The sequence below is a fragment of the Sander lucioperca genome, chromosome 3, assembly GCF_008315115.2.
Source record: "Sander lucioperca isolate FBNREF2018 chromosome 3, SLUC_FBN_1.2, whole genome shotgun sequence".
NCBI lineage: Eukaryota > Metazoa > Chordata > Actinopteri > Perciformes > Percidae > Sander > Sander lucioperca.
The window spans coordinates 45,203,621-45,231,035 of record NC_050175.1 but is presented as its reverse complement, the minus strand read 5'-3'; the positions used below and the strand labels follow the sequence as shown (position 1 = coordinate 45,231,035).

Below are 27,415 nucleotides of genomic sequence, written 5' to 3'. Positions count from 1 at the left end.
ATAAAGTTCATAATCTAATTTTTTTTTACTTTTACTTTTATTTCTAATACTTAAGTATATTTAATATCAGAAAATTACTTTTGATACTTAAGTACAGTACATATTAGATACTTTAAGACTTTTACTCAAGTAATATTCTAAAGGGAGACTTTAACTTAACTACCAAAGTCATTTTCTGGTACGATAGGCCTACCTGTACTTTTACTCACGTATTGCTTTCAAGTACTTCATACAAGACTGATAGTAACAGGAAATGTCAGGCACAGTGTGCCGTGTTTTAGCAGTCCCAGTGATGATCTTAATATGACCAGTGTTTGTGGTTGTAATAATAAATAATAATATATATATAATAATATAATAAAATAATATGAAGATGATGGCAAGTTTCAATTCTCTTCCGTAGCTTTTCAGTTTAAATATCTCCATGTTTAGCTTTACAGCTGCCAACCTAAAACCGTTTTAGGGAATTCACACTTCACCCAAGGGACTTCATTTTTCTGTTTCCCAGATATGCTTGTTTTTCGGAAGCAGTTATCAATACCATTTTTTTTTTTTCAAAGTTCAAAGCCTCCTGAAGCTGCGGTTTGTGGTAACATTCGAAACCTGCAAGAGTGCCAGCTGCCTGTGTTATTGAAGTAGTACAGTTCTAACGCTGTCTGATATCAATGCCACACTAGAAATAAAATATACATCATGCACAGACTGTTAAGGCTTTTGGAGATAACTATTAACATGTTCCTCTGTGAGTAGACCCAGAGACATTGTCCAGGCACTAAAGGAGCACATATTTAACATAACATAACTTATGCAATATCCTAAACTGAGCCCCAATGCTTCAATGGAACAAGCCTTTTTAGGGGGATATAAAATGTAATAGCAAAACCTAATGATGAAGAACTATTAGGTCAATGATAATTATATTAAATGGTTATTTCTTCATTGAAAAAATATTAAAGCCTATGTAATGCTGGAGTTTAGAGTGGGGCTTTGGAAAGTGAACTGACTGATTGTAGGCTACTCCTCTGTGCTTCCAGATCCCTGTTCCCGTTTAACAACTTGCTCAGTTGAGTCAATTGAGACACAGATAGTAGAATCAAACCGGGAAATTATTTGGAAAACGCAGAAAGTGACATATATATATCGTGTATAAAAGTGACAAAAAAACACTGAAAAAAGTGACAAAAACGTCGAGAAAAGTAGCAAAAGTGTCATTGAAAAAAATGAGCAAAACGTTGAAAAAAATAAGTTTTAAATTTACATTTTGACCCAGAAAAAAAAAAGTTGCACAGTCGACGGGAAAACAACACAAGGGTTATACAATAGAGAACATGTTTATTTGAGCAAGGTGAGCAAAATTCACAGTTTATTTAAGAGGGCTTTGGTTCTCTTTTGCTCCCCTGTGATGTATTACCGGAAACAGCGCTCCCTTCATTGTAGCTGCCTTGCTCTGGTCTGGTTCACACCTAGCTCGCGCTGACAGTCTCCCCGCGAGCAGAGGCTCTGTGTGACGGCTTTAGTCAACACTTCACAGCCCCCGCGTCTGGTTCTTCGGACTTTCCATTTTTAAAATATCTCACCATCTCGAGTGCGTTGAAGACGTCAGAATTGACCTGGGAAACAGCAAGTGAAGACGAATTATTTGTTCTCTTTCTTTTTCCCTCTGGTCAACCAGTCTGTTTATGTGGTTGACTGAATTTGAGCGTCCATCCCAGGTAGCCTGTTCACTGTGGTGGGTAACGCAGGGCTACTTTTCATTTCTTATTTTAGCCCACTGGGTCCAGTTTGTGTGGAACAGTGAGTGGAAGTTTTAACTGGAAGCTTTGGGCATCAGAAAGAGAAAAGAGACCCGAAACCTCGACTACTGACAGAACAACTAAGGTAAGCCTAGCTAGGGAAAATACTAACTTTATACTTCTAGAAAAACAAGCTAGGCTATAACAGTAACTAGCCTATATGCTATAAAATTAATTTAAGCGTGACTGATAATCATTTGCACCTCCATTTGCGACCTTTTAAAACAATAGCGTTATCACTGTTAAAATACAATGCTATTCAAATGTTTGTTAGTTTTTAAGGAATATATTATTAGGTTTTATTAATTGTTTATCCTGTATAATAATGCGTTAGGCAAACTTACGTGTGTGATTTGAATCAGAATGTAGTCTTAGTTAGCCGATACCGTTTTCCCAGGGATTAGCTATATCCTATTAATAATATACATTGCTTGGGTTCCCCTGTTAAATGGCAGTTCTCCTGTAACTCCTGTGTGTTAGTTAATATATTTATTTATCATTTGTTTCGACAATAACCGTTTGTTTTATGTATATGGGACCTGGGGTTAGGCCTGGGCGATATGGAGAAAATCAAATATCACCATATTTTTGACCAAATACCTCGATATCGATAGCTACCGCAATGATATTGTAGTGTTGACTATCGGTGCTTTCACAAAATATTTACACAATGAGATGTTTGATAAATAATCATCAGTAATGTGGATATAATGAGTAAGTGTAAATAATAGAACAGTTACAACAGTCTGATAAGTTCAGAAAATTACATCACTTTACTGTAATGCAGCCTTTAAAACCAGGAAAAGACAACACTTATGTCATATTACGATATCCAAAATCTAAGATGATATATAGTCTCATATCACGATATCGATATAATATCGATATATCTCCCAGCTCTACCTGGGGGTCATAAAGGCACCCTTCATTATTTTAACAGGGTTGTAGCAAGCCTTTTTGTTGTTGTTGTTACCGCCCTCATATAGGCTACCCGTAAGAGATGGTGTTTGGGATATGGTGGTGGAAGGCAGATATCAAAGTCATGGAGGCTCTTGTTACATCTGTAGTTTGTGGTTTCCTGTCAGGGCCTTGATGCACAATCAAAAGTCCTCACTCAGTAAAAAAAAAACAAACGTGTGAAAAAGCCTAAATAACGCCTGGAGCATTGCACCATTTGTAAACCAGCACATGCACATCAGAGATGCACTTCATGTTTTAAATTGAAAGTGAACAAATGACAAAGTTCGAGAGATTTTTTATCTTTCTAAACGCCTAAATCCCTAAAAATGCAAATATTGCAGGATATGTGACTCATTGCAGAAACCCCTTGTCTTTTGTGCTGATCTCATTTTTCATAATGAGGAAAAGAAAGCCCCTGATGGCAAACTAAACCCTGTGACCCACACCTAAGGCCACGCTGGGGGTGATTTAGGCAGTAATAACATGCTGGCTTTTGTCTGTACATGTGTGTGTGTGTGTGTGTGTGTGGTTTTATTGATTTATTCATACTCCCAAAGGAAATATTTGCAGCATTCCACCTGCTCCTCCAATTTCCTCACAGAGGACGGCAAGATACAGATAAAGGAACACATACACACTCACGCAGACATGCACACTGCATCACTATGGTGCTATCATGAAGAATGCACGTTCCTAACACAAATGTAGCCTCGGGAACATTCCACATCAGCCATATTAAATCTAGTCTTCTACTTCAAGTTGATACCTTTCTGTGCAGAGGACGTTAATGCTCATTCCTGCTTTGGCGCAGCTCTGCCGGGTCAAATTTGATACTTTGTTGCATCTGGTGAGAAGAAAAAAGTCAGTAATTATAAATACTTGTATTAAGATGTCACTTCAGGATGCTTCCTCAGTAGCTGATCAGCACATTACTGTAACCTGTTATCTTCACATGCAAGTCCTGAAGTAATACTGCTGTAAATCAACATGTAAGATAGTAGCCACAGCATGCCAGCTGCTGCTCGTATTGTGCTTTAGGAAGACAAACGCATGTCTTACCTTGTAACCATGTTGGCAGCAGTGCACAACACACAGTGCGGTCTTCATGCAGCAGCGGCTTTTGCAAAAAGACATCTGAAAATGAGGTCAGTGTGGGTTTTTTATTTTTAAGAAAAGGTGAGTGAGACTTTTTTTCGGACCTGTTTTCTCAATGTGATTAGGTTGTGTTTTAGTTTCCCTGACACAGTTTTCAGTATATAGTCATTCTGTGAGTGTGAATGTTGCACAGAGATGGAGAGCTGTGTGTGTGTTGGGTTAAACAGCCTCCAAACCAGCCAGTGATCTTTGACCCTAATTCACGCTCACTGTCACTTCAGCTCTAAGGCCTGACAACAAAGAGCAGCTTTTGTTGCTTGAATTACTCTTCCATGCACATTCTTTGCTCCTTCACTCGGCTACTTGTATAGGAGTGGGGTAAATGCAAACCGAAACTCTTGCAGGACAAAAACCAAAGTACAAATTCAGTCTACTGTGTAAATGTGAGGTGCAAGATAATGAAGTAAATGTTACTTTGTGTCAGGCTTTAGCTGAACCAAAGTACTAATAAAACCGAGAATATTTTCTTCAGGTGAGCAATCAGCAACATAGAAGGACAGACACGAAAAGCAGTCGCCGAAAATGTGACATTCAGATACTTTGAGAAAGGCAGGAAGTGGTATTTTTAAGGTTCTTTACTGTACTGAACACAGGTCATATCACAGTATTTGAAGTTTAGATCTGAGGTGCAGCTGTAATTTGGAAGCCAAGTCAGCCTTTTGATAGAATTCATAGTCAAATCTGACTGTTATCTTTTAATTATTCAGGCAATTTGTCCAACTGCAGCCTGTGGCCTTATATTAGAAGGTGTGTGACATGCCATGGCTCCAGACTGCGACCAAATGGTCGCATTTTGCGACCAAAATTTGAGAGTGTGCGACTGAATTTTACATCCAGTCGCACATGTGCGACCAGTAAATTTGCCCCCTTTTTTACACGTTAAACGTCGAAATTTCGGTACCTGAGACCGCATAAGCTCAAGCTTATCTGTCCTCTCTGAAAATTGACAGAGAGTGGAGCTCTGACACAAACACACACACTCGCACACACACGCATAGCTGCGGACGGTGCAAACTACGTCGGCTCTGCAGTTTTGTTGAAGTCACAGTGAGTCACGGAAATGCCGATAAAGTGGTTTCAAGTGTGGTTACAGTTTTTCAAAACTTCACGCAGACAGCGTTTGCTGTGATATGATATTAATGGAGAGCCGAAAGCGGTCGCGGTGCTGTTGGCGTTACACTTCCTAAGCAGGCACAACGGTGGTTCTGTGCCCTGGGGACTGACTGACAGGCTGAGGCTGTAAGGCAAGGCAACTTTATTTCTACAGCCTTTCAGCAACAAGGCAACTTTATTTCTACAGCATCTTTCAGCAACAAGGCAATTCAAAATGCTTTACATGAAACATTAAAGAGCAGTTAAAAACGGTCATGAAAATAAAACAGGCTAAAAAAGAATATACAAATACAACAATAAAAGTTACAGTGAGTAAGAAATTAATAATTATTCAATTTAATAGGTTGTAGGGATGGGTTTGGGAGGAGAGAGGAGGGGTTTTATTTTTGTTTAATTTCTTTCGAGTGTAACATATTCTAATAAAATAACATCATGTTCTAAGTACATAGGATAAATAGGTTTGACAATATTTTTTACAACTGAAATAATTGTTTTGTAATTATAGAGGGAAAGTACCAAAAAAAACGGTACCATTGAGTAATGGAACCGAATTTCAGGTATCGGTACCAATATTGGTTCAGTAGTAGCCTAAACAATGCATGTTTCATTTTAAGTTGAATTCATTGTAATTGTAGACTAGAGCTGGTATATATATATATTTTGTTTTTCATGATGATTTGAAACAGCACATTGTAATTTCTGCATCTATTATCAAAGTATTGATTAGTAATACAGTGGAAATTAGTAGAAATGTGAATATTTGGTTAGCATGTTGATTTACGGTGTGTGCCCCTAAATTTTCTGATGGCGCCCCTAAAATTTTCAGTTGGGGGCCACTGTGCTCCTAGAATATATTCTAAAACCTTTAATACACAGAGCACAGTGAATGTATATGTAAAAAAGATATTTCAGTCTGGACCAAAGTGGTAGAGTGAGACGGACATTACTAATAATGTGGCTAAATATGAAGACAAAAATGCTGCACCTCTATACATCTTTAAATGACTCAGACTTTCCTATGTTTCCACTCTTCCCACTCTGTCTGTCATACTTATCTGCTGTCTGTATCACCCTTTTATTTTGGCTGCCATTTCAGGTCATGAGGTCAAACAAGACAAGTGTGAGTCAGACCTCTATGTGATACAGAGATTAGACAGACACATGGGAACTTTTACTGGAGAAACACAAAGCGACAGACTGCAAAGTCAGGGGTGTCGGGCCTGTCAAGTTCACACATGCATGGGCGGATGTAGCATGCATTCACGGATAAAACATAAACACGCATCAGGGCTCTATATCATCCTATATGTGTGTAGGAGTGACGAGGGCAGTGAAGCCGCAAGTTTCAGGATGAGTGTGGGCATGGTACTAAAAAAAATTAGAAAAGTCTACGGTATGTGAGCAGTCTTGCACACTCATTCATTTATGCCAGGCTTTGGTCAGTGCTTCTCTTTCTCTCTCTCTCTCTCTCTCTCTCTCTCTCTCTCTCTCTCTCTCTCTCTCTCTCTCACACACACATACACACACACACACACACACACATAAGAACTGGGAAGTGAAAGAATAGGGGAAATTCTTACGCTGAATTGCTGCCTGGGCGCTGTGCAGGGACAATAGAGAGGGTGTGGGTGTAGAGAGAGAGTTAGTTTACATGTCAAGGCAATTCCGCGAGTTGAAATGTTATGTGAGAGAGGGAGATTATAGTGGTTTGAGCTGTAAATCATGTTCTGTTGACAAGCCCCATACAAAGTAAAAGTCACTTTTTTATATTAAATAAACATACATACACACCCTGTACCCTCTAGTGTAGTGGGGTTTAAAAAAAATAAAGAATAAATCAATAATCTACGCCCTGCCCTTTTGAAATATTTTTAGCCAAGTCCCCCCTGAACAGCGCAAAACATTTTTGGTAGAAATAAAAAACCCTATATAAAGAAGTACAAGACAGTGTTGCACCATCATTGTCTGATTTACTAAAAAACACTTACATTCTACATTTCAACTGTTTACAATCCATCTCTAAATTCTTTCATTATTATAGTAAAATTATTTTAGGAATAATGTGTGACTGATATTTTGTAAATGTACTTTTTTTAAATCTCACAGTACTTGAAGTACCCCTAGGGGTATGTGTACCCCCCATTTGAGAAACACTGCTCTAGTGGTAACACTTCTTTTACAGATGTTCATTTAGGGTACACATTTGGACACATACACATTAATAGTTAATAGTGGGGGATGTTTTTTTGCCTTCTCTCAAACATTTTAAGAGAACTGAGCCTTCCACTGTGTTTTTGTACTTGTAGCTGCCCGTGGGTGGGGTGACCCTGGCCACTTCCCCCAGTGCTAGATTTCTTCTTCATCAATTCATTGTCTATAGTCAGAGAGCCGTGATGAGTGGGATCTGGTCGAGGCAGACGTGAGTCACTCATGAACGCCGTAGTGTGTGTGAATTCACCACCAGTGTGATGCTGAATGTTATGTGTCATCACCTTACCCCCAAACCCGACTGTGTAGTCCTGGTTTGGTCTACATGAGGCCAATGTGGACATTGTTTTAAGTATGTGTTGGGTTTTCCCTGGCTCAGAATGATGAGTCGTCAAAGAATGAGTCGTCAAACACTTAATTTCCTGCATTCTGATATATTTTTATGCACCAATTTATGGTGGAAACGTTTTTATTTACGTGAAGGAAAACACCAAATTCAGGAGGCAGGTGACAATTTAAAATGTAAAAAAATATAATGGAATATAATGCAGTAAAGGGGTAGTCTGGCTATCAGCAGACCAAGCTCAATCTTTTAAGATTGAATATTAGTCTGGGGAGTCTGCTCTGTATTTTCTACTGCGCAAGAGGCGTGACCAACGGGCATAGTTCAGATGACTCTGTACGCAATTGGATAGTCCTTCAACCAATCAGACCAACTATCCGGGTGACGTACTTTGCTCCATTCTTTTGGCCACCAGCAGGGCTAGCTGGTAAATTAGGCTTTTACCAAAGCCGGTCGGTAGTAAGGCAAACACATCCTTCTTTTGTAGAAATTGTTCCAGGGCAAGTTTCTGTTCCGTTTTCAGAGAAAAGTTGCCTTTGAAATCCTTTAAAACAGCAGCGACAGCGGCATCAACCGGTCGCTGCCCTTTGGTGGCCGCCATGTTGAATGTAAACAAGAAGCTGCTTGCCGTCGCTTCTCTAGCGTCATCGTGTTAAACCCGCCAATAGCGCGCCAGGTGGATAACTTTGTGTTTGGTCCCCGCAGATTTGTAACGGAAGCAGTATAGAAAATGTACAGGCTTCCATCCCGAGCTGCAGGGAGAAATCTAATCGCCGGCAGATCGGGCTGGGGTTACCCGGTCTAGTGAAGGGGGTTTTCACATGAAAACAACCCATTTTATATGTATTGTCTTCGTCATGGAAGTTTCAGTCTTGGGTCACATGATGACAAGCTGAGTCATCTACTCTATGTGACATAACCAAGTGAACTTCTTCTTCTTCTATTTCCAAGATCAAGAATGAACTCTTTACTCAATATAACTTCCAAAGCATTTTGCTGTATCGCGAAATATACTGATATTTTTCAATGTTCAACACCACATATACTGTGATTGTAGAACAGAACCACATTTCCCACCAGTACCTTAGAGTTAGGTTTGTGCTGGGCATGATACTATGGTGCAACCACAGCAAGTTTCTGCATGCTCCAGCATCGGAGACCACCACCATTTTGTAAGACCGTGTTCTCATTTAGTAGAGAGTCGGTCAGGCCTAAACCAATTCTGGGCTGGAGCCTCTATTTTCACCATATAAACGGGTAAATGTCAACCACTGTCTTTCTTTTCTTTTTTACTGAACTTTCTGAGTGGCTGAGGCATGCTAGATATTCATCAGAGGGTATGTCTATTGTAGCTCGCTAAACCACTCTGCCAAAGGATGTAAGTGTGTCTATTAGTTCCATCATAAAACCACTGTGAAAACACACCTTAGCACCTTTTCCCCAAATACGTTTTTGTTATCACTATTGAATTATCAAAAAGGGAAGTGCCAAAACCACAGCAACCAAATGATGCCGTGTAAAATATACAGATAGCAGTTTCACATGAGCTCCGTGCGCATCAAGCTGAAGTGAAAGCAGTCTATATTTTATTTATTATAGTGTATTTTACTTTTTTGTTGTAGAATAGTAATTACTGTACGTAACATATTAGTGTTAACAGATGTATAATATTACTTTTAAGTTCAGTAAAGACTCACCAACAATGTACGCACAGTCAAATTTCTCAGCTCAGTTTGTCCATCTATCATTCAGCTTCAAACTCTGCTGGATTCGTTTATTTTGCCCAAAATATAAAACTATAAACATGCACTATTTCTTTTTGAGATGGTCAGTGTGACAGATCAACTTACATGTACAGGGATTTAGTCAAGGGGGAAGAGAAAATGCAATGTGTGAAACCTAAGGCTAAGGTATGCTGCATACTCTACAGTATTATTATTCTTTCATTGTGAAAGTGGGGTTAGAATGGGCCTAACAAATCAAACGTATCCTAAACCAGGATGAATCAGATCCAAAAAGCAAACTCAGAGCTAAAACAAGCAGGCAAATGCACGACTTGTCATGATTTATGACCACAGAGCAACCTATTGTATCTGTCTGTATCTGATGTCTTTCATGTAGTCATGTTGTTGTGTTTAATCTACTGTATATATGTATGTATTTATGTGAGGCTGTGTATAGACTGTGGCAACAAAGTTCCTTGCAAAAAGGTCAATAAAGAATAAATCTATCTCAATGTAAACACAATTTAAAGACTAAAATATAAAAACTAACAAAAAATAAAGACAGAATAATAAGCTTTGGCAACAGTTTAGACTAGGGATGCACCTAATCAAGATTTTTGGGGTTCGGCCAAATACCGAATCCACTGGTTAAGATTCTGCCGAATCTGAAACGGAATACCGAATCCTACTCCCATCCTCAGTCCATTAACACAGTAAACACATTAATGAAGTAAACAACATCCACAGCAGTGTATTTTTCATTTTATTTACCTGAAGTTGCTGCATTTTGGCTGCTGTCTGTAGATTCCTTCATGCACAACTCGTATTCTTTCAGATGTTTCGTACCAAATGTTGTAACAGCGGTGATGTTGTGTATTGTTTAGGGTCCTCGCCACCACCAGACAAATTGGCATTGCAACCTTCCCGTAATCAACGGCACCGTCATTACGTAGGATTAATGTGTGACTGATATTTTGTAAATGTACTTTTTTTTAAATCTCACAGTACTTGAAGTACCCCTAGGGGTATGTGTACCCCCCATTTGAGAAACACTGCTCTAGTGGTAACACTTCTTTTACAGATGTTCATTTAGGGTACACATTTGGACACATACACATTAATAGTTAATAGTGGGGGATGTTTTTTTGGCTTCTCTCAAACATTTTAAGAGAACTGAGCCTTCCACTGTGTTTCTGTACTTGTAGCTGCCCATGGGTGGGGTGACACTGGCCACTTCCCCCAGTGCTAGATTTCTTCTAGCATGAGTGATGAGTGGGATCTGGTCGAGGCAGACGCGAGTCACTCATGAACGCCGACCAGCGTAGCACATGTAGTGCAAGCGTAGGGTTCGGTTCAGTGGAAAAAAATTCTAAGGTTTCGGCAGAAACCGAACCCCGTCAAAAAGCCCAATATTCGGCCGAATCCGAAGCCGAATCCTGGATTCGGTGCATCCCTGGTTTAGACCACCAGCTTGTTGCATCGTTCTAATCACGCCCTCTTGGTTTCAAGCCCATTTGAAATCATCTTATTACATTGTTCAAAAAATGTATCGTGAATGTCAAACGTGGATATACATAATAAGTAATGTACTGTCTTTTAAAAGAACTGGTGGGAATGCTCGTCTTTAAACATGACATTTAAACACTGCTGGAAATGCTGGAAACACTACTTTTGCTATGATGCTAAGCCATGGGTCCGACTTGTTTTCCCCCCGTAGAGCCATGATTGCACTGAATCAGTATGCTACTGTAAGTGCCCTCCATAATCTGTCTCTGCTCCCATAATTACTGACTTTACTCCAACACAGTGATAGCTGCTGAAACTTTTACCTTCAGTGTACATGGACAAATGCATTCTCACATACTGTGTTTTTTATATGATGTGTTCTGTTTGTACTGTTTTGGGTTTTTACAGTGCTGCATTGTGCAATTTCTTTTTTTTCTTTTTCCCGTCACATAGTGCTTTTAATTGATAATTTTGACAAGGATACTAGGGACACATACCATGAAGCTTTACCATGGTTATATCTGGTCTATTTTATCATTGCATTGCACTATTCCAATACTGCATGATACTGTTTATAATGGTCTAACTTTACTGGCATTTTGTTGCCATTTACTGACTTTATTACCTACTATTTTCCCTATTGTAATAGAATACTGATGGATACCATGTTTGTACGTTTACCTTATTTTCTATTTTTACCTTATTTATTTATTTTCATAGCATCAATAATAAATCTAATAATACATTGTATTTATATAGCGCTTTTCATGGTACTCAAAGACACTTTACAGTAAAAACCAGCACATATATCACATTAAAAACAGATAAGCAATAAAACCAACACATAAAACAAGCATATTAAAAGCAATTAAAAACAATAAAACCAGTAGCTGTCAGGTGAGTAATGTAAGACTATTGTATGTGGAAAGCTAATCTGAAGAGGTGTTTTCTGAATGTGTCCAGGTCAGTACAGTCACAGATGTGTATGGGCAGGGAGTTCCAGAGGGAGGGGGCTGCAATGGTGAAAGCTCTGTCACCCCAGGTACGGTGCTTGGTCCTGAGTGGTGGGGAGAGGAGGTCTGCGTCAGAGGAGCGGAGGTTACGGGGTGGGGGGGTTTTGGGGATTGTGGCGGTGGAGCAGGTCTGTGAAGTAGAAAGGAGCCTGGTTATGGAGAGCTTTGTGCGTGAGGAGGACTTTAAACTGGATGCGTTGGGAAACAGGGAGCCAGTGGAGGTTCTGAAGGACGGGAGTGATGTGATCACGGGAACGGGTGTGGGTGAGGAGACGGGCAGCAGAGTTTTGTCAATTCTGAAAGTGATGAATGCGTGAATCAAAGTTTCGGCAGAAGAGAAGGTGAGTGAATCTTGTATTTGTACAATGACAATCAAGAGAGTCTATTCTGTTGTGTTCTATTTACAGTATTTGAATTGGCTCCAGTAACCTAAAGCTAGAACATGTATTTTAGACGGGCATATTTGTGCAGGTACTGTACGTTTGATTGATACATGTTTTGATTAGGCAACTGTAGCCAATGTCAAGTTGTGAGTCTGGCTGGTAAATGCTAACACTAGTTAAGCGATAAGCCTGGAAGCTAGCCTCAATGGGACTAGGGCTAGTTTTGTTCTATACATTTTGAATATGCGGCTTCTGCTACCTAACACACTCTAGGCAGTAAAACACTTAAAATACATCCATGTTGGTTCAATTTTATGCTTTGCAGTTATACTGAGCTTGATCATGAGTTAGTTAGTTAGTTAGTTAGACTATTGCTGTATGGAGTTTTCAAACAGCTTGTTGAAAGATTGCTATTTCGCAGGGGAATTAGAAAGCAAGAATGCTATATCAGCTAAAGGTTAGCGAGCATGATCAAGTCACCCAGGAGACTGGTTGTTTATCAGTCTGTCTCTGAGTGGTTGTCCAAGGTTCAGGTCCTTCTCGAGTATCAGGTGTTTATTTCAGCATACATAGTTATAAATAGCCAACTGACCCCCCCCCCAGATTATGGAGCGCTGTCTTTTTCTTTCCGTTGCTGCCTTTCTGCTTTTGTCTGTGGTTCCCATCCTGTGATGCTGAGGACAACCGCGACTGCTCTGTTTCCCGTTCAAAACCTGCGTCTGCACTGCCACATGTTCTCAGTGACACTTAACACAGTACAGGAACTCCACACAGTCCTACATGCAGTGCCTGTTTTTTGTTTTTTAAATTGCAAGGTGTCTGCGCTGTGACAAAGCTGGCAAGTGGGTTATTATACAGTATATCATGCAGGAAACAAGTAAAACTTAAACGTCTATGTGACATTTCCCAGCTTAAATGAGATAGCATGTTTGGTAGAAAATGGAAATGACAGAAATGAGTGTGTGTGGTTAATTGACACATGCTGTGTGGTGACACTCACACATGATTCTCAGTGAGTGAATATGATGTTGAAAGGGTTTTTTTTAGGGAAATGTATACTTACTACTACTATACTACTCTAAATACTGTAATGACTGCAGTGTATTAATATTGAAACAGTCGATATCAGCTATTTTTTTTTTATTTTTACTTTTCCTTGCAAAGAGAAAAAACAACTTTCTATAGCTGGAAAGACTGAATTGTGTGTGTGTGTGTGTGTATGTGTGGTTGTCCGCGGTGTGTGCGTGTTAAAGGGAAAGACTGTTTCCATTGATAACAGCACAGAAAGGTCCCTGTGTGTATTTTGAACATGAACTCATTTGTATTCATTGATAACAAAGCAGACGTCTTAGAGACTTTTTGTTTTATACAGGATGTGTGTTTGCACATAGAAAGAATTAAAGTGATATTCTTGTGTTTCATTGGAATTTGCCTTTTACAGTTCAAATCTAGCAGGAAATGCACCCAGTGCTTTTTCATTTAATCCTCCACTTTATCAGCAGCCTTGAGGTTTCAGTGAAAAGTTTTTTTTATTTTTTTTGCTGACTGACTGGCTGCTCTCCCTGTCTATGCAGAATTACTATAAGTGTTCCTCTTTTACAACTGCATTTCTCTTTCTCTGTTTCCCAACAGCAGTTGTTACCAATGGATCCCCGACTGAGAGGTAATCTGAGGGTTGTGTTTGTCATGATCATCTTCTCAGCAGGTAAGATGATCACACTGGAAATAAAACGTTAACGTTACGTTAAGTAGCTCTTTTAGCTTCATGTTCATTGTCACAACTGTGTTGCTAAACACTGTAACTCTGCTGGCCCTGTTTCTGTATGTGGTGTGTGTTGTCAGGTGTAGACATATTCAAGAAGAGACATTCAGATACAACATATGATAAAAACTTCAGACACCACTAGGGCTGCACAATATATCATTTTTTTTATCGTCATCGTGATATTAGCTGGCGCAATATAAATATCGTGAAAGGTTGCGACATATCGCACTAGACACTACGAAATTGTTTGTGTTGAAAGAAAATATCAGTAGAAAACTGCACTTTAAAGTGTAACTGTCATTCTTTTTTAGTGGTGCCTGTTATTGTAAATTCAATGTTCAATTTGTTCAATAAAAGAATATTAGAAATGATTTCCTTTTATTTGTTTTAAATTCAACAAGCGATTTCTTCTATTGTAGAAGAATACTGAAAGCAGCCAAAATGCAGAATTCAGTACATTTTAATATCTGTTAATTTATTGCAAGTAATATCGTTATCGCGATATTCAACAACATTATCGCGTATCGCATATTTTCCTCATATCGTGCAGCCCTAGACACCATATGTTTACTCTGTAGATGATCTGATCAGAACAAAACACAGCCACTTCAAACTGCTATAACTTGTAAGTGACAGTATTACGGCACACATGTCATCAAACGTGTGTAATGAATGACCAAATATAGTGTGTTAAGTTTAATATTTCATGATAGGTGTAGCATTGCCGGCATTAGGCACCTGAGGTGCGTCAATGTGAAAATATTTTGCCTATATAAGGAAAAGGACATTGGCCACCGATGCAGTTTCACTTGTACCGAGAAGTGTGTGAGGGTCAGTATCTTAAAGCAAGGCGGGGTATATGGGCTCCATTAACGGTCAATAAGAGTTTGGGATTGTGAAATGATGTTCAAAACTCATTTATTTAGAATGGTAGATAATTCAAAGTGCTTTACATAAAACATTAAGCTTCCTGTTGTCCTCGGGGTCAAATTTGACCCATTTTCAAAAAGTTTCTATATCAGAACTTTGGGTTTCTTTCAACCAAATTGTCAAAAAAAATAACATGGATGGTTCCATACAACGCTCGTCACAAGTCAAATAAATGATCAGTTTGCTACTTTCATTGAATTTGGGTGTTTTATTCAATCTCATAGCATTTGAAGAACAATTGATGAATGTTGAAAAATGTGACAAAAATGTCAGAAAAAGCGCAGAAAAAGGGGGGGAAAAATCAACAAAAACATCAGATAATCTGACAAAAAACATCAGGAAAAGTGACGAAAACGTCGAGGGAAAGCGACAAAAGTGTCGAAAAAGACGACCAAAAAGTTTTTTTTAAATTTTGACCCAGAAAAACAAAAATGCATCGTCGACGGGAAGATAACACAAGGGTAGATTAAAAACAGAGCAGTTAAAAACATGTTGAAGGGAATATAAACCCAGCTAATTAGGTTAAGACAGGTATGACATACAAGAATAAAAGCTTGTTGATGCTTTAAATAAAAAGGTAGCATCAAACAGAAAATTCTTCAGCCTCGATTTAAAGGAACTGAGTGTTACAGCGGAGCTGCAGTGTTCTGGGACTTTGTTCTTGATACGTGGTACATACAAAATGAACTCAACATTTACACAAGTCCAAAATATGACCATGACCAATATTTGAGCCCATAAGAAAATTGGAAGGTGTGGTTTAAAAAAAAAAACAGTTGACACATACAGATTTTCATTATTTTCAGAAAAATATCACTAAATCAGAACTGGATGAGATCCAGTGGTGGGAAGTAACTAAGTACATTTACTCAAGTACTGTACAATCTTGAGGTACTTTACTTTATACATCTCCTCCACTACAATGCACTCTCCTATATTTATTGGACGCCTTTAATTACTAATTACTTTGCAAATTTAGAATCATATTACAAAATATAACCAACAAATAAACGATGATGTATTATTATGGATGAAGATATGTATTGATCCCTTAGTGATCCCTCAATGGCAGTAGTATATAAATTAAAAAATAAGCCCCTCCTTTACCAGCTGCAACAATAAGGTGATGTACAGTGAATATATAGACATTCGGAATGGGCCATTCTGCAGAATTTGTACTTACTTATATGTTGATGCTAATACTTTCAAACTTTTACTTTGAATGCAGAACTTTTACTTGTAATAGAGTATTTTTACATTGTGGTATTGCTTTTTTGACCTTAGTTAATCTGAATACTTCTTCCACCACTGATGAGATCAATATTTCGTGATGAACATGTCTTAGTGTGAGCTCATGTGTTGAAACATCCAGTGTCAGAATTGCATTCCCGACTCTTATTTAGATTTAATGTATTTTTTTAGAACCATAATAACGCTTCAAGGAAAACTAAACATCAAGCCACCTTTTGTCCATGTGTGCATACTTTTGTCTCCTTTAGGTTCAAGCGAACATGACCTGGACTGGAAGTTCTGTGGCACCTGGCGTCATGGCAATGACTCCCTGATGCTGAACGTCAACCTGACCACAGGCTGTAGCGAGATCTCAGTCTCGGCTAACAAGAGCTCTCTGTCCATCGACGGGCAGATCACAGCTCAGTGTAGGCGGTCTGACAGGATTGCCCTCGGGAAGTTTGGACTGGAGTCACAGGAAGAAACGCCATTCTGTCTGTACTGGGAACCAATTCTTGGCCAGTTGAAGCTGCAGCTAAATCACAAAAAGGAGGCAAGACGAGGATTTTGTTGAGAAATTTGCGACATTTTAACATTAATATATGAAGACAAGTAAACCTTTCAGGTTACTTTATTTGTTCACTGGCAGTAGCTCAGTCAGTAGGGAGTTGGGTTGAGAACCAGATGGTTACTGGTTCAAGTCCCCATACGGACCAAAGTATGGTGGTGGACCGGTAGCTGAAGAGGTGCCAGTTCACCTCCTGGCCACTGTCAAAGTGCTCTTGAGCAAGGCACTGAACCCCCACTCACTCTGACATCTCTCCATTAGTGCATGTAGAGGTACTGAGCATGTGTGTGAAATCCAGGTCTGTGTGTAATAATGTCAACAGAGTGAAAAAATTGTAATTTCCCTTGTGGGATTAATAAATTATTATTATTATTGGATTTGTCAACTAGGAAAAGAGACTGAAAAGTGATACAAGGTACTTGTACCTTTTCAAAGCTGGCTCAATGTGAGAGGATGGCAAGTACTGATCAGTTTTTCTTATTTTGCTGTTCAGGTTGGAGGACAGAACCTTATTCTGTGCTGGCCTGACAGAATGCAGTGCTCCTGCTGCACTGATCTGTCTAATGGTGCCAAAGCAGACGAAGCAACCTACGGCATCAAGGATGGAATGGCCAACACTGATTTTATCACAGAAAAAATAATGACAGCCTACAGATTTAAAGGAGCTCACATCAAGTGCAGTAAGGAAGAATGAATGTTATCTACAGCACATCTGTAAATGAAATCTATTTATCAAGATGAAGGTTTTACTGATTACTGATACATTGAAGATGTTCTGTTTTATTTTCTGCTCCTATGAGTCGGTGTTTCCACATTGATTGTTACACTTTTTAAGTCACATGTATGTAATATTTAAATGTGGATTACCTTATTAACAAAAAGGACTCAAGAGTTAATTCTACCCAATCTCCAAAGATGATACAAATGGGCTTTGGAGTCAGATTTTAATTTTTGAGTGTCACAGTCTAAAGTTGAACCTGTCAAATTCAAAACTGGGCTTCTTTTGCAGAGACATTATGTGATCAAGAGAGCCAGGGATCCTCCCAAGACAAGATGTAATTTCCTCCCTTTTTTTTCCTCAAATGCACCAACACATTGACTGTCGAAGTAGCATGACTGTGTTTTTGTCAACATCCGCTGTTGTGAAGCTTTATGTAATCAAGGGGACTTTGACTAAAAACAGGAAGCTAAACATTATACTATATAAGGGCGGGGGCTACAAAATAACCTTTCTTCTTTTAAAAGACCATCTGAAACCACCGTTTTTTAACCTAATATCATGGTGGTGTGTGGTTGTGTGTCTCCAGGGCGTCCAGGGCTCAGCATCGCTGCCCTCGCAGCTCCGAGATGGAGATGGGAGAGAATTTCAAAGGCCAAAACGTCACAGCGCCTGTAAGACTAACACACACAAAAAGAGTTCAAGTCTGCTGGGTTGTTTTTAGAAATTGCAGATGCTTACATTTCTATTTCTTCAGAGCACATTACCCGCATATTCAAAAATTGAAGCACATTTCCTCTGAGACACAAACTGAACTGTTCATAGGCAATCATTTAAAACACTGATTATTTTTTAGTTAGTGACTTGATAACTTAGGCAATCATTTAAAACACTGATTATTTTTTAGTTAGTGACTTGATAACTTAATACTCATCATAAAGCTTGTTTGTTTTGTTTAAGAAAACAAACAATATATATAATATATAGCAATAGCTACTGCAAATATAAAATAAAAAGTTAAAATGTCAATGGATAAAAACAACGCATTTCTGGTCGGATATGGACAATTAAGGATTTAGTCTCTTAGTTTACATTAATTAGTATATACTGTATAAAGTACAGTTAATAATTAATTCAGAAAATTAACTGTCATACACATTCATTCATTCACTCAGTCTATTTCCCCCTTAGTGGTGGACAGAAGGCATTGCATTGACGTGTCTCATTTCAGCCTTTAATGGAAAGAACAGCTAGATATGAAAGGGAGAGGGGGAAATCATCACAGGTCGGACTCGAACCCTGGACCTTCTGCGTCGAGGCATACACCTCTTTTTATACGCGCCTGGTCTACCAACTGAGCCAACCCGGCCGCTCTCTCTCTTTCCCTCTTACTCGCGCCCAACACACACACACGGACTGCAGCGTGCAGTTCAGTGTGGCGCTGACTCGCGCAGATTGCTCTCTTTCTGTCTTTTTTTAAATGAGTCAGAAGAAAGCAAAACCTAACTTTACTTTTAATGATATTAAACAAAGGGAAATGGTCATTAATCAATATAAGAGCAGCCTACTTCCTTGTTTACTAGAGGTGTGAATCTTCACTGATCTCCCGATTCAATTACAATTATCGTAGCTACCACGAAGGTTTACCTATTTTGGATTACTCATATACCACCCTACTTTTAACCAGCAAATCTATTGTGCTGTATTGGAATAACTGACCCCTGACAACTCCACAAAAAAAGGTATTGTTTACTGAACGATAACTTAAATGTACAAATAATATTTAGTCGTTAGATTGAATAACAAAAAAAAAAAACATAACACAAATCACACCCTTCAAATATGCTAACTGCAATATTTCTTCAAATGATATTACACACAACTACCCCTTTACCAGTTTCTTTATCAGTTTCCACTTAAAATACTCCAGCTACACAAAATGATTCCTCCTTACAGCAGTTTCAATGTAAAACTTACTCAAACCCTATTAAACCACTGTGTTACCACCCATCCACCCACCCACCCACACACACACACACACACACACACACACACACACACACACACACACACACCCACCGCCAAGAGAAAAAAAAAAAAGTTGCGGGCCTGATGGTAGCTCGTGTGGACGTGCAGGACGTTATCTTCAGTGAAGCAAACACACAGAAATCCAACTTACAGTTAGCTGTTAGTCCAAGAAACACAGCTCAAACACGAAAACGAAAACCAGTCACCTGCTACGGCAAAGTCCTCTTCAGCAGGGAAACACGCTGTCGTCCTCTCCAGTCCAAATTCAGCGTCCCCCGAATCAGCAACTCTCCGCCGTTAGCTCCAACTTTAGCTAGTCCGTTAGCTCCAACTTTAGCCAGGCACACTAGCACGTTTGTTCTAAACCACTGCTGTTAGACAGGAAAAGTGCCGTAGTATAGCTACACCTCTTCAGCTTCATTATTCCACTTAGATCTTCTCCAAGCTAACTATTCTAGTTTCTCTCAGATGTTTCTCTGTGTTTTCTTTCCTCTTCTCGATTTGTGATTCTCTCCACTCTCCCGTGTTTCCGCTCAGCCGTTTTGCGTGTGTGTCTGTGTTTGTTTGTTTGTGTGTCTGTCTGTCTGTGTGCATGTCTGCCTGTCTCCGTCTGTCTGTCTGTCTGTGTGTGTGTGTGTGTGTGTGTGTGTGTGTGTGTGTGTGTGTGTGTGTGAAACGGGTTAGGCTACTGAGAATGTTATTTTTCATTTGAATGTTTATACTGCGGCCGGAAAATTAACGAGCAACGTCATTGCGTTATAATCGATTATGGTGGGCCACTGCATCGATGCAGCATCGTCCATGTCCGCATCCCAATGCGTCGATTATTTGATTAATTTCAACACCTCTATTGTTTACTGCTGCAAACGCTTGGTTACGTTGCAACCTTGGTTCTCTGAGGAAAGACTATTTTTTCCAGTCATACTGTATTTCTTAATTGAAGTTTTCTTTAAAATAGTGTTAAAATCTCGTCTCGTTCTCGTGAACCCAATCTCGTGTCTGGTCTGGTGAGCCGAGTGTCTCGTCACACCCCTACTCTAAACGTATAACATCCTGAGAGTGAGTATGCTGCTTCACTCCTGTGACTGGGTTTAGCCATTTTTAATCATTGGCTTACTTTATAGCAGGTTTTTAACCCAGCGAATGAGTAACTGGGTTAACATTTTAGTTGAGAAAATAGGTGAGAGGTTAACCACATGAAAGGGAATGATCGCTGCACTTTTACTGACAACTAGAGGATGGATTTTGAAAGCAGACATTTGTCCTCCAAACTATCTTAAAATATGGCCATTTGTGCAAGTACCCGGCAATCAAACTTGCAGATCTACTAATTACAGCATGGGCTTGTGATGCACAGTCACAAAAAGAGCAGCAGGGTGGTTCAAGTCATTGATTCAACTCCAAATTCAAAACTTTAAAACATTTTAATTTGTTGACATTGTTCCTACATCCTGTATTTATTGAAATGGCCAAGAATCGAGGCTTGGTTTACGGGTAGCGGTTTTCCAGTTCACTGTTCATGCATTGGCATGAAAGTGAATTGACCCAAACCCTGGTATGCTGGCTCTAACTTTGCAGTGGTCCTTTCTCTGTGTATATTCTGTTTTCCAGGCCACTAGAGGTGTATCTGCAGAATCCACTATCACTGTCTATCTCCCCCCTGCTTTAAAAAAAGCTGCAAAACTGAGCAGCAAAGTAGTCTGCACCTTCTTCAAAAACAACTCCCTGTTCCAGGTAAGGCTATGTCCGCCCTCAGTCAACACAGCAGCCTGACTCAGCATGACTTCACACACCATAGTGTCTGCCATTTTTCTTGATCCAAGCCTAGACTTTGAAATAATATATAAATTCTACTGACATGACATCTACACTGAAATACTCCAGTTCTTCTGCGTATAAATATGTAGGCTGTTATATCAGGGGAAAGGTAAATGTGTGTGTGTGTGTGTGTGTGTGTGTGTGTGTGTGTGTGTGTGTGTGTGTGTGTGTGTGTGTGTGTGTGTGTGTGTGTGCGTGCGTGCGTGCGTGCGTGTGTGTTCCAGGACGGTCACAAGGAGGACAGGGTTCTCGATGATGTGGTGGAAATCACTGTGGAGAACGAGGTGATCGTTGATCTGTCTGAGCCAATCAGGATTGGCTTTCACCATGCTGTAAGTTTGTGTGCTTTTTGTGCCTTTTTGTCTGTATCAGTGAGTGTCCACATTATATTGTCTTGTTATGAAGAGTTGAGTTAGATACATTTCACAACCTTCTCAAATGTGGGTTTGCTGCAGATGATGTTGAAAACAAAAAACCCACACACGCTACTTACCAGTTCTATGACGTCTGCTTCAAACCGTCCGTCTACCTTATGAACACAGAGAACACACAGAAACCACTTGATGGTTTATTTTCTTACCTCACATGTTGCGAAAACAGATTGCTGTCTGTGCGCTTAGGATTGTCTGTTGTTTTCTCTCTGCAATGCACAGAAGCACATAAACCAACCGTTTAGTGTCATACCTGTACGATATCTGTATTATTGATATTAAAGTGTGACTTGAACTATCTGTGGTGATGTGTTCACGCATCAAGCCAGATTTTACATGTAGGACTTGATTGATGCGACTAATTACAGTGGCGGCTCTTTCAATCACTACTGAATCAAAGGGCGCAAGGGTTACCTTGAAACGTGGTTAATATGAATAAAAATGTTCAGCATCTTAATGGGAAGTGATTACAGCTCACATGTGTCTCTCTCTCTTTTCATTTCAGAAAATGCAATCAAGGAGATGTGTTTCATGGGACACCAGGAGAGGTTGGAACCTTTAGAACCAACCTTATAAACAACATATATCTGTATTTCCCCGTTTATTCACCGTAACTCCCACATTTAAATCTGTATTTGTCTTTGTGCAGATCCGTCACAGGTCAATTGGTTGGAGGATGGATGCGAGACAGAACAGAAAGGAGCCAAATACACCGAGTGTCTCTGTAACCATCTCACTTACTTCTCTGTACTAGTGGTGAGACATGCGGCTACTTTTTTTTACACAAGAAACAAAACATGTATGCACAGAGCATTATTAACATTAATCAACTACAAAACAAAAATATTTTACACACACATAAGGACACTATTACACATATAAACATATATGCTCATATACTGGTGTATGAAGGCCTTGTTGCTCTGCTCATTGCTCTGTGTCCCTTGACAGCAAATGGAGCCTCGCCCAGTGCGCCACCTCCTGGCACTGACCGCCATTACATCTCTGGGCTGTGCTGTGTCTGTGATCAGCTGTGTTGCTCTCATCATTTATCTCTGCAGGAAGAGGTTAAGGCTACTTTTTTGAGAGCGTATGCAGTTTATGGAAAAAGAAAAATACATATATATATATATATATATATATATATATATATATATATTTTTTTTTACAATTTTATAACCTACTCGTTTGCATTCCACTCTTCCTCTAGCAGGCGATCAAAGGAGCAGTCCATACCCATCCACTTAGGCTTAGCTGTGTCTCTCGCCTTCCTCAATCTGCTCTTCTTCCTCACTGGGGTCCTGGCCAACGTGGGAGGGGAGAGTGTGTGCCCCTGGGTGGGGGCAGGCCTCCACTACACCCTCCTTAGTTCCTTCACCTGGATGGGCATAGAGGTTTTCCACACCTTCTGGTTGGTCTACATGGTTTTCACCCCCCCTCCAAAGTCATATGTATGGTACCTGGTCGGCTTCGGTGAGCATGTGAATTAATATTTCTACAACTGTACTTCATGGCACATTTCTTTTAAGCTCAATGTTTGCAGTTTAAAGTGATGCAAAATACAAAGGTTTACACTGAAAAGAAAAAAAAAAAACATATATATATATATATATATATATATATATATATATATATATATATATATACAGTATCTTATAAAAGTGAGTACACCCTCACATTTTAGTAAATATTTTATTATATCTTTTAATGGGACAACACTGAAGAAATTACACTTTGCTACAATGTAAAGTATTAAGTGTACAGCTTGTATAACAGTGTAAATGTGCTGTCCCCTCAAAATAACTCAACACACAGCCATTAATGTCTAAACCGCTGGCAACAAAAGTCAGTACACCCCTATGTTAAATTCCCATAGAGGCAGGCAGATGTGTATTTTTAAAGGCCAGTTATTTCATGGATCCAGGATACTATGCATCCTGATAAAGTTCCCTTGGCCTTTGGAATTAAAATAGCCCCACATCATCACATACCCTTCACCATACCTAGAGACTGGCATGGTTCTATTTCAGTTAGCCTAATAGCTGGTTTGATTTGCATTGAGAGATGATTTTATGGAAAGTACCCCATGCCAGTCTCTAGGTATGGTGAAGGGTATGTGATGATGTTGGGCTATTTTAATTCCAAAGGCCAAGGGAACTTTATCAGGATGCATAGTATCCTGGATCCATGAAATAACTGGCCTTTAAAAATAAAAATCTGCCTGCCTCTATGGGAATTTAACATAGGGGTGTACTCACTTTTGTTGTCAGCAGTTTAGACATTAATGGCTGTGTGTTGAGTTATTTTGAGGGGACAGCAGTTATACAAGCTGTACACTTAATACTTTACATTGTAGCAAAGTGTAATTTTTTCAGTGTTGTCCCATTAAAAGATATAATAAAATATTTACTAAAATGTGAGGGGTGTACTCACTTTTGTGAGATACTGTATATATGGAGTGAGATTGTATGTTGATCCATTTCAGTAGGCAACTGAACCATCTACAAAGTCTGAAAAGGGCCTCCACGTTGAGTAACATTTTGATGTAGATCTTCATGGCTCATGCAGGTAAACAGGTTATTAATGTGTACCCTTTGAAAATTCTTCTCCAGTTCTCCCTGCTCTTCCTATAATCATCCTGGCTGCAGTCGGTGACATTTATGGAGTGAGAAAGGTGGTGCCGAGCGATGATGTCTCCAATCCTTATCTGATGTAAGCACGATTATTTAAACAGGATATTTGCTGTAGAGAAACAGACGCAGCAGTGCGTGGATACTGTATAAATAAAAGCTAACACAGTCAATGACAAAGTCCCACAACCTGTGTTTTGACAGTAGTCATCAGCAGGAATATGATGGTATGTCTGTTTTTAGAGAAAAACTGAATTCATTTGAACATTATTCTGGCCTTTTATTGGTCCTCTTTGGGATTATTAGCTCTGAGTGCATTTGATGTTTCCAGGTGCTGGATGAAAGAGAACCACGAGGCCCTGCTCGCCCACTATTTCACCACTATGACAATCCTGGCCGTCCTGGTGTCCTCGGGCATTGTGATGCTCTTCCTGGTCTACAGGGAGATCCGCACCAGGGAGGAATGGAGGCAGAGCCGTGTGGCTTTTCTCAGCATCTGGGGCCTCAGCTGCCTCTTTGGGACAACTTGGGGTCTGACCTTCCTGGACTTTGGTCCGCTCTCTGACTTTGTTCTCTTCCTCTCCTGCATCCTCAACTCGTTTCAAGGTCTGTGCTTGCGGTGTACTGTGCCAGTTAAAAACATATAGACACATTGTACTTGCCATTTATATTACGTTGTTATACTTTGCTATCAGCTTCTATCCACTTATGTTTATGTTTTGTATTTTCTTGTCATTTACAAGAGACCATACCACAGAACTATCACAACAGGATATACTTGCATTTTCACCCATTATACAGTGTCACCAGACTTTTTACATTGCATTACGTCGTTTTCACCTAGGCAAATATACTGATCCAAAGAGTAAAAAAAGACTTAACATGAATCATGACAAGCTACATATTTTAGAAACTGTAACATCATCTTGTTATTATCACATTCACAGAAGGTTGAACTATATATAGTCAGGGGTATTTTCATTGTTGGCACAGACATTGGTGGCTGTGTATTTGGGGCCAGTGGTCCATTGTATCAGTGTGGGAATGAGACAATGGCCATGGTTAATCAAGGCCTTCTGTTACTGTTGCCTATCAGAAGAAAAGCAGTTTCCTGTCACATCAAGGGGGCTTGTTTTTGATTCAGGTCCAAAAATCTAACTCATTAACCCCATTTTTGCTGCACATCGGTAGTTCAGTAAGATACTTTTCCATGCCAACTGGCTAACGTGACAGTTTGATGATATAACACTTGTTCTATTTGAATTTTATTTATTTATTAAACATGTAAAGAAATACTTAGACATTATGGGAAATACACAACACCCATTTGCTTTCTTGCCGATAGTTAGGTAAGAAGATTTATACCACTCTCATGTCTGTATGGCAAATATGAAGCTGCAGCCAGGAGCCGGCTAGCTTAGCTTAGCATAAAGGCTCCTGGCCTAGCTCTGTTCAAAGGTAACAGAATCCACCCACTAGTCTAAAAACAACTCAAACCTAAAGTGAGAAGCTGCAGCAAAATGGTTTTAATCGACATACTTAGAAATAAAACCAGGGATTACTGGCAGGCAAACTTTTACTTTATCAACAGAGCAAAACAAACTAACAGTCACTAACAGTTCTTTAAAAATGTTAGGGGATACACATACCAGCGTCCTGTGACAGCTAATGAAGCTAACGGAGTAGATTCTTCATTTAGATTGCACATCTTTACAGTGCACGTTTGTTTCAAAATTCAGATAAGTAACAACATTCTAAAGTTACTATATATTTTGATTACTCAAAGTATCTCAGATTAGTTTTGAAAATAGGTAAAGTTAGTTTTTCCCACCGGAAGATGTTTGTCTTGTGTCATTTACATGAAGTATATGTATGTATGTATTTAAGACCTGCCTAAACCTACCTTCTACTTATTGCACAGGCTTTTAGTCTGCAATAAGGGGAAATAGAGAAAACAAAGTAATGATTGAACCTTGGTTGTGCTCTCTTCTCCCAGGTTTCTTCCTGATGCTGCGCTTCTACATGCTGGACTGGATACGGAAACAGGCTGGAGGCTCTGCTCTGGGCAGCACCAGCACCGGGTCTACCAGGCAACACATGCTGCAGTCCCAGGAGAAGAGTTAGATGGACTTAAAAACACGTGGCACATCAAAGCAGCAGCAGTCTTAGTCATAGTCTTCCTATCAAAGTAATCGACCAAATGGAGAGAAAAACTGTAGAGTCACTGTTTCTACAGCTGAAATTCTGTTGTCAGTTGTGGTTTCTGCTGGGAAAAGTGGAGTGTCATCATCCCACAACTGAAGAGTGACTCAAAACAGCAGTGAGTGAGCTTTCCATACGTCCTACACCTCTCATTCTTCTGGTATCCTCTGGTTTTAAACATCACAGACCAGCTGGGTTGGTAAACACAAGCACACTGAGTGAAATTCACAGACATCGCCTTATTGGAGCACCAGCTTATCAAGTTAAATGACTTCATTCTCGTGGGTGCAAATAGTGTTCATTAGTCATCTCATGAGGTGAAGAGTAAGCAGATTGTCCCTTGTGTAATACATTACTTTTGTTTAATTACAGCCACAGATTGCACATGCATGGGGAACAGTTCTTTATAATCACCTTGCTGGAAGTATTTTAATCAACAAGATCCACTCAAAACTAGGGATGCACCGAATCCAGATTTTTGGGGTTCGGCCGAATACCGAATCCACTGGTTAAGATTCTGCCGAAACCGAATACCGAATCCTACTCCGTACCTGAAGTTGCTGCATTTTGGCTGCTGTCTGTAGATTCCTTCATGCACAACTCTTATTCTTTCGGATGTTTCATACCAAATGTTGTAACAGCGGTGATGTTGTGTATAGTTTAGGGTCCTCGCCACCACCAGACAAATCGGCATTGCAGACTGAACATGTAGCTGGACTTGAATGGCCTTCTTTTGACTGAAAGTACTGGCTAACTACACGTTTTCTGCTCACGAGTTCCATTTCCACTTTCTCACAGCCTACCGCATTGAACGCTCCACCTACGTAAACACCTTCCCGTAATCAACGGCACCGTCATCACGTCCACTAGCGTAGCGCGCGTAGTGAGAGCGTAGGG

General features: G+C 39.6%; 1 protein-coding gene across 6 annotated transcripts; it reads left to right on the top strand.

The window, feature by feature from the left end:
- The first annotated feature begins 1,433 nt into the window (after positions 1-1,433).
- adgrg1 (adhesion G protein-coupled receptor G1) lies at positions 1,434-27,048 on the top strand. 6 transcript variants are annotated; one of them, XM_035999803.1, is made up of 16 exons: positions 1,434-1,878; positions 13,483-13,486; positions 13,834-13,903; positions 16,393-16,676; positions 17,185-17,371; positions 17,701-17,746; positions 17,999-18,083; positions 21,049-21,171; positions 21,480-21,587; positions 22,192-22,234; positions 22,336-22,442; positions 22,638-22,753; positions 22,897-23,159; positions 24,299-24,398; positions 24,648-24,922; positions 26,313-27,048. In XM_035999803.1, the coding sequence occupies exons 3-16, from the start codon at positions 13,843-13,845 to the stop codon at positions 26,438-26,440; spliced, it is 1,926 nt and encodes a 641-aa protein (XP_035855696.1). In that variant the 5' UTR covers positions 1,434-1,878; positions 13,483-13,486; positions 13,834-13,842; the 3' UTR covers positions 26,441-27,048. The 6 variants fall into 6 exon arrangements, with proteins under 6 accessions (XP_035855696.1, XP_035855698.1, XP_035855697.1 ...); XM_035999805.1 differs by lacking the exon at positions 13,483-13,486 and adding an exon at positions 6,404-6,407; XM_035999804.1 differs by lacking the exon at positions 13,483-13,486.
- The last annotated feature ends 367 nt before the right edge of the window (positions 27,049-27,415 follow it).

Bases quoted from the DNA above. Each gene is read 5' to 3' on its own strand.
- adgrg1 (XM_035999804.1), top strand. From the start codon at position 13,843: ATGGATCCCCGACTGAGAGGTAATCTGAGGGTTGTGTTTGTCATGATC. The intron at 17,372-17,700 runs GTAAGGAAGAAT...CTTCTTTTGCAG, and splicing joins AGGAGCTCACATCAAGTGCA to AGACATTATGTGATCAAGAG. The intron at 22,754-22,896 runs GTTAAGGCTACT...CTCTTCCTCTAG, and splicing joins ATTTATCTCTGCAGGAAGAG to CAGGCGATCAAAGGAGCAGT.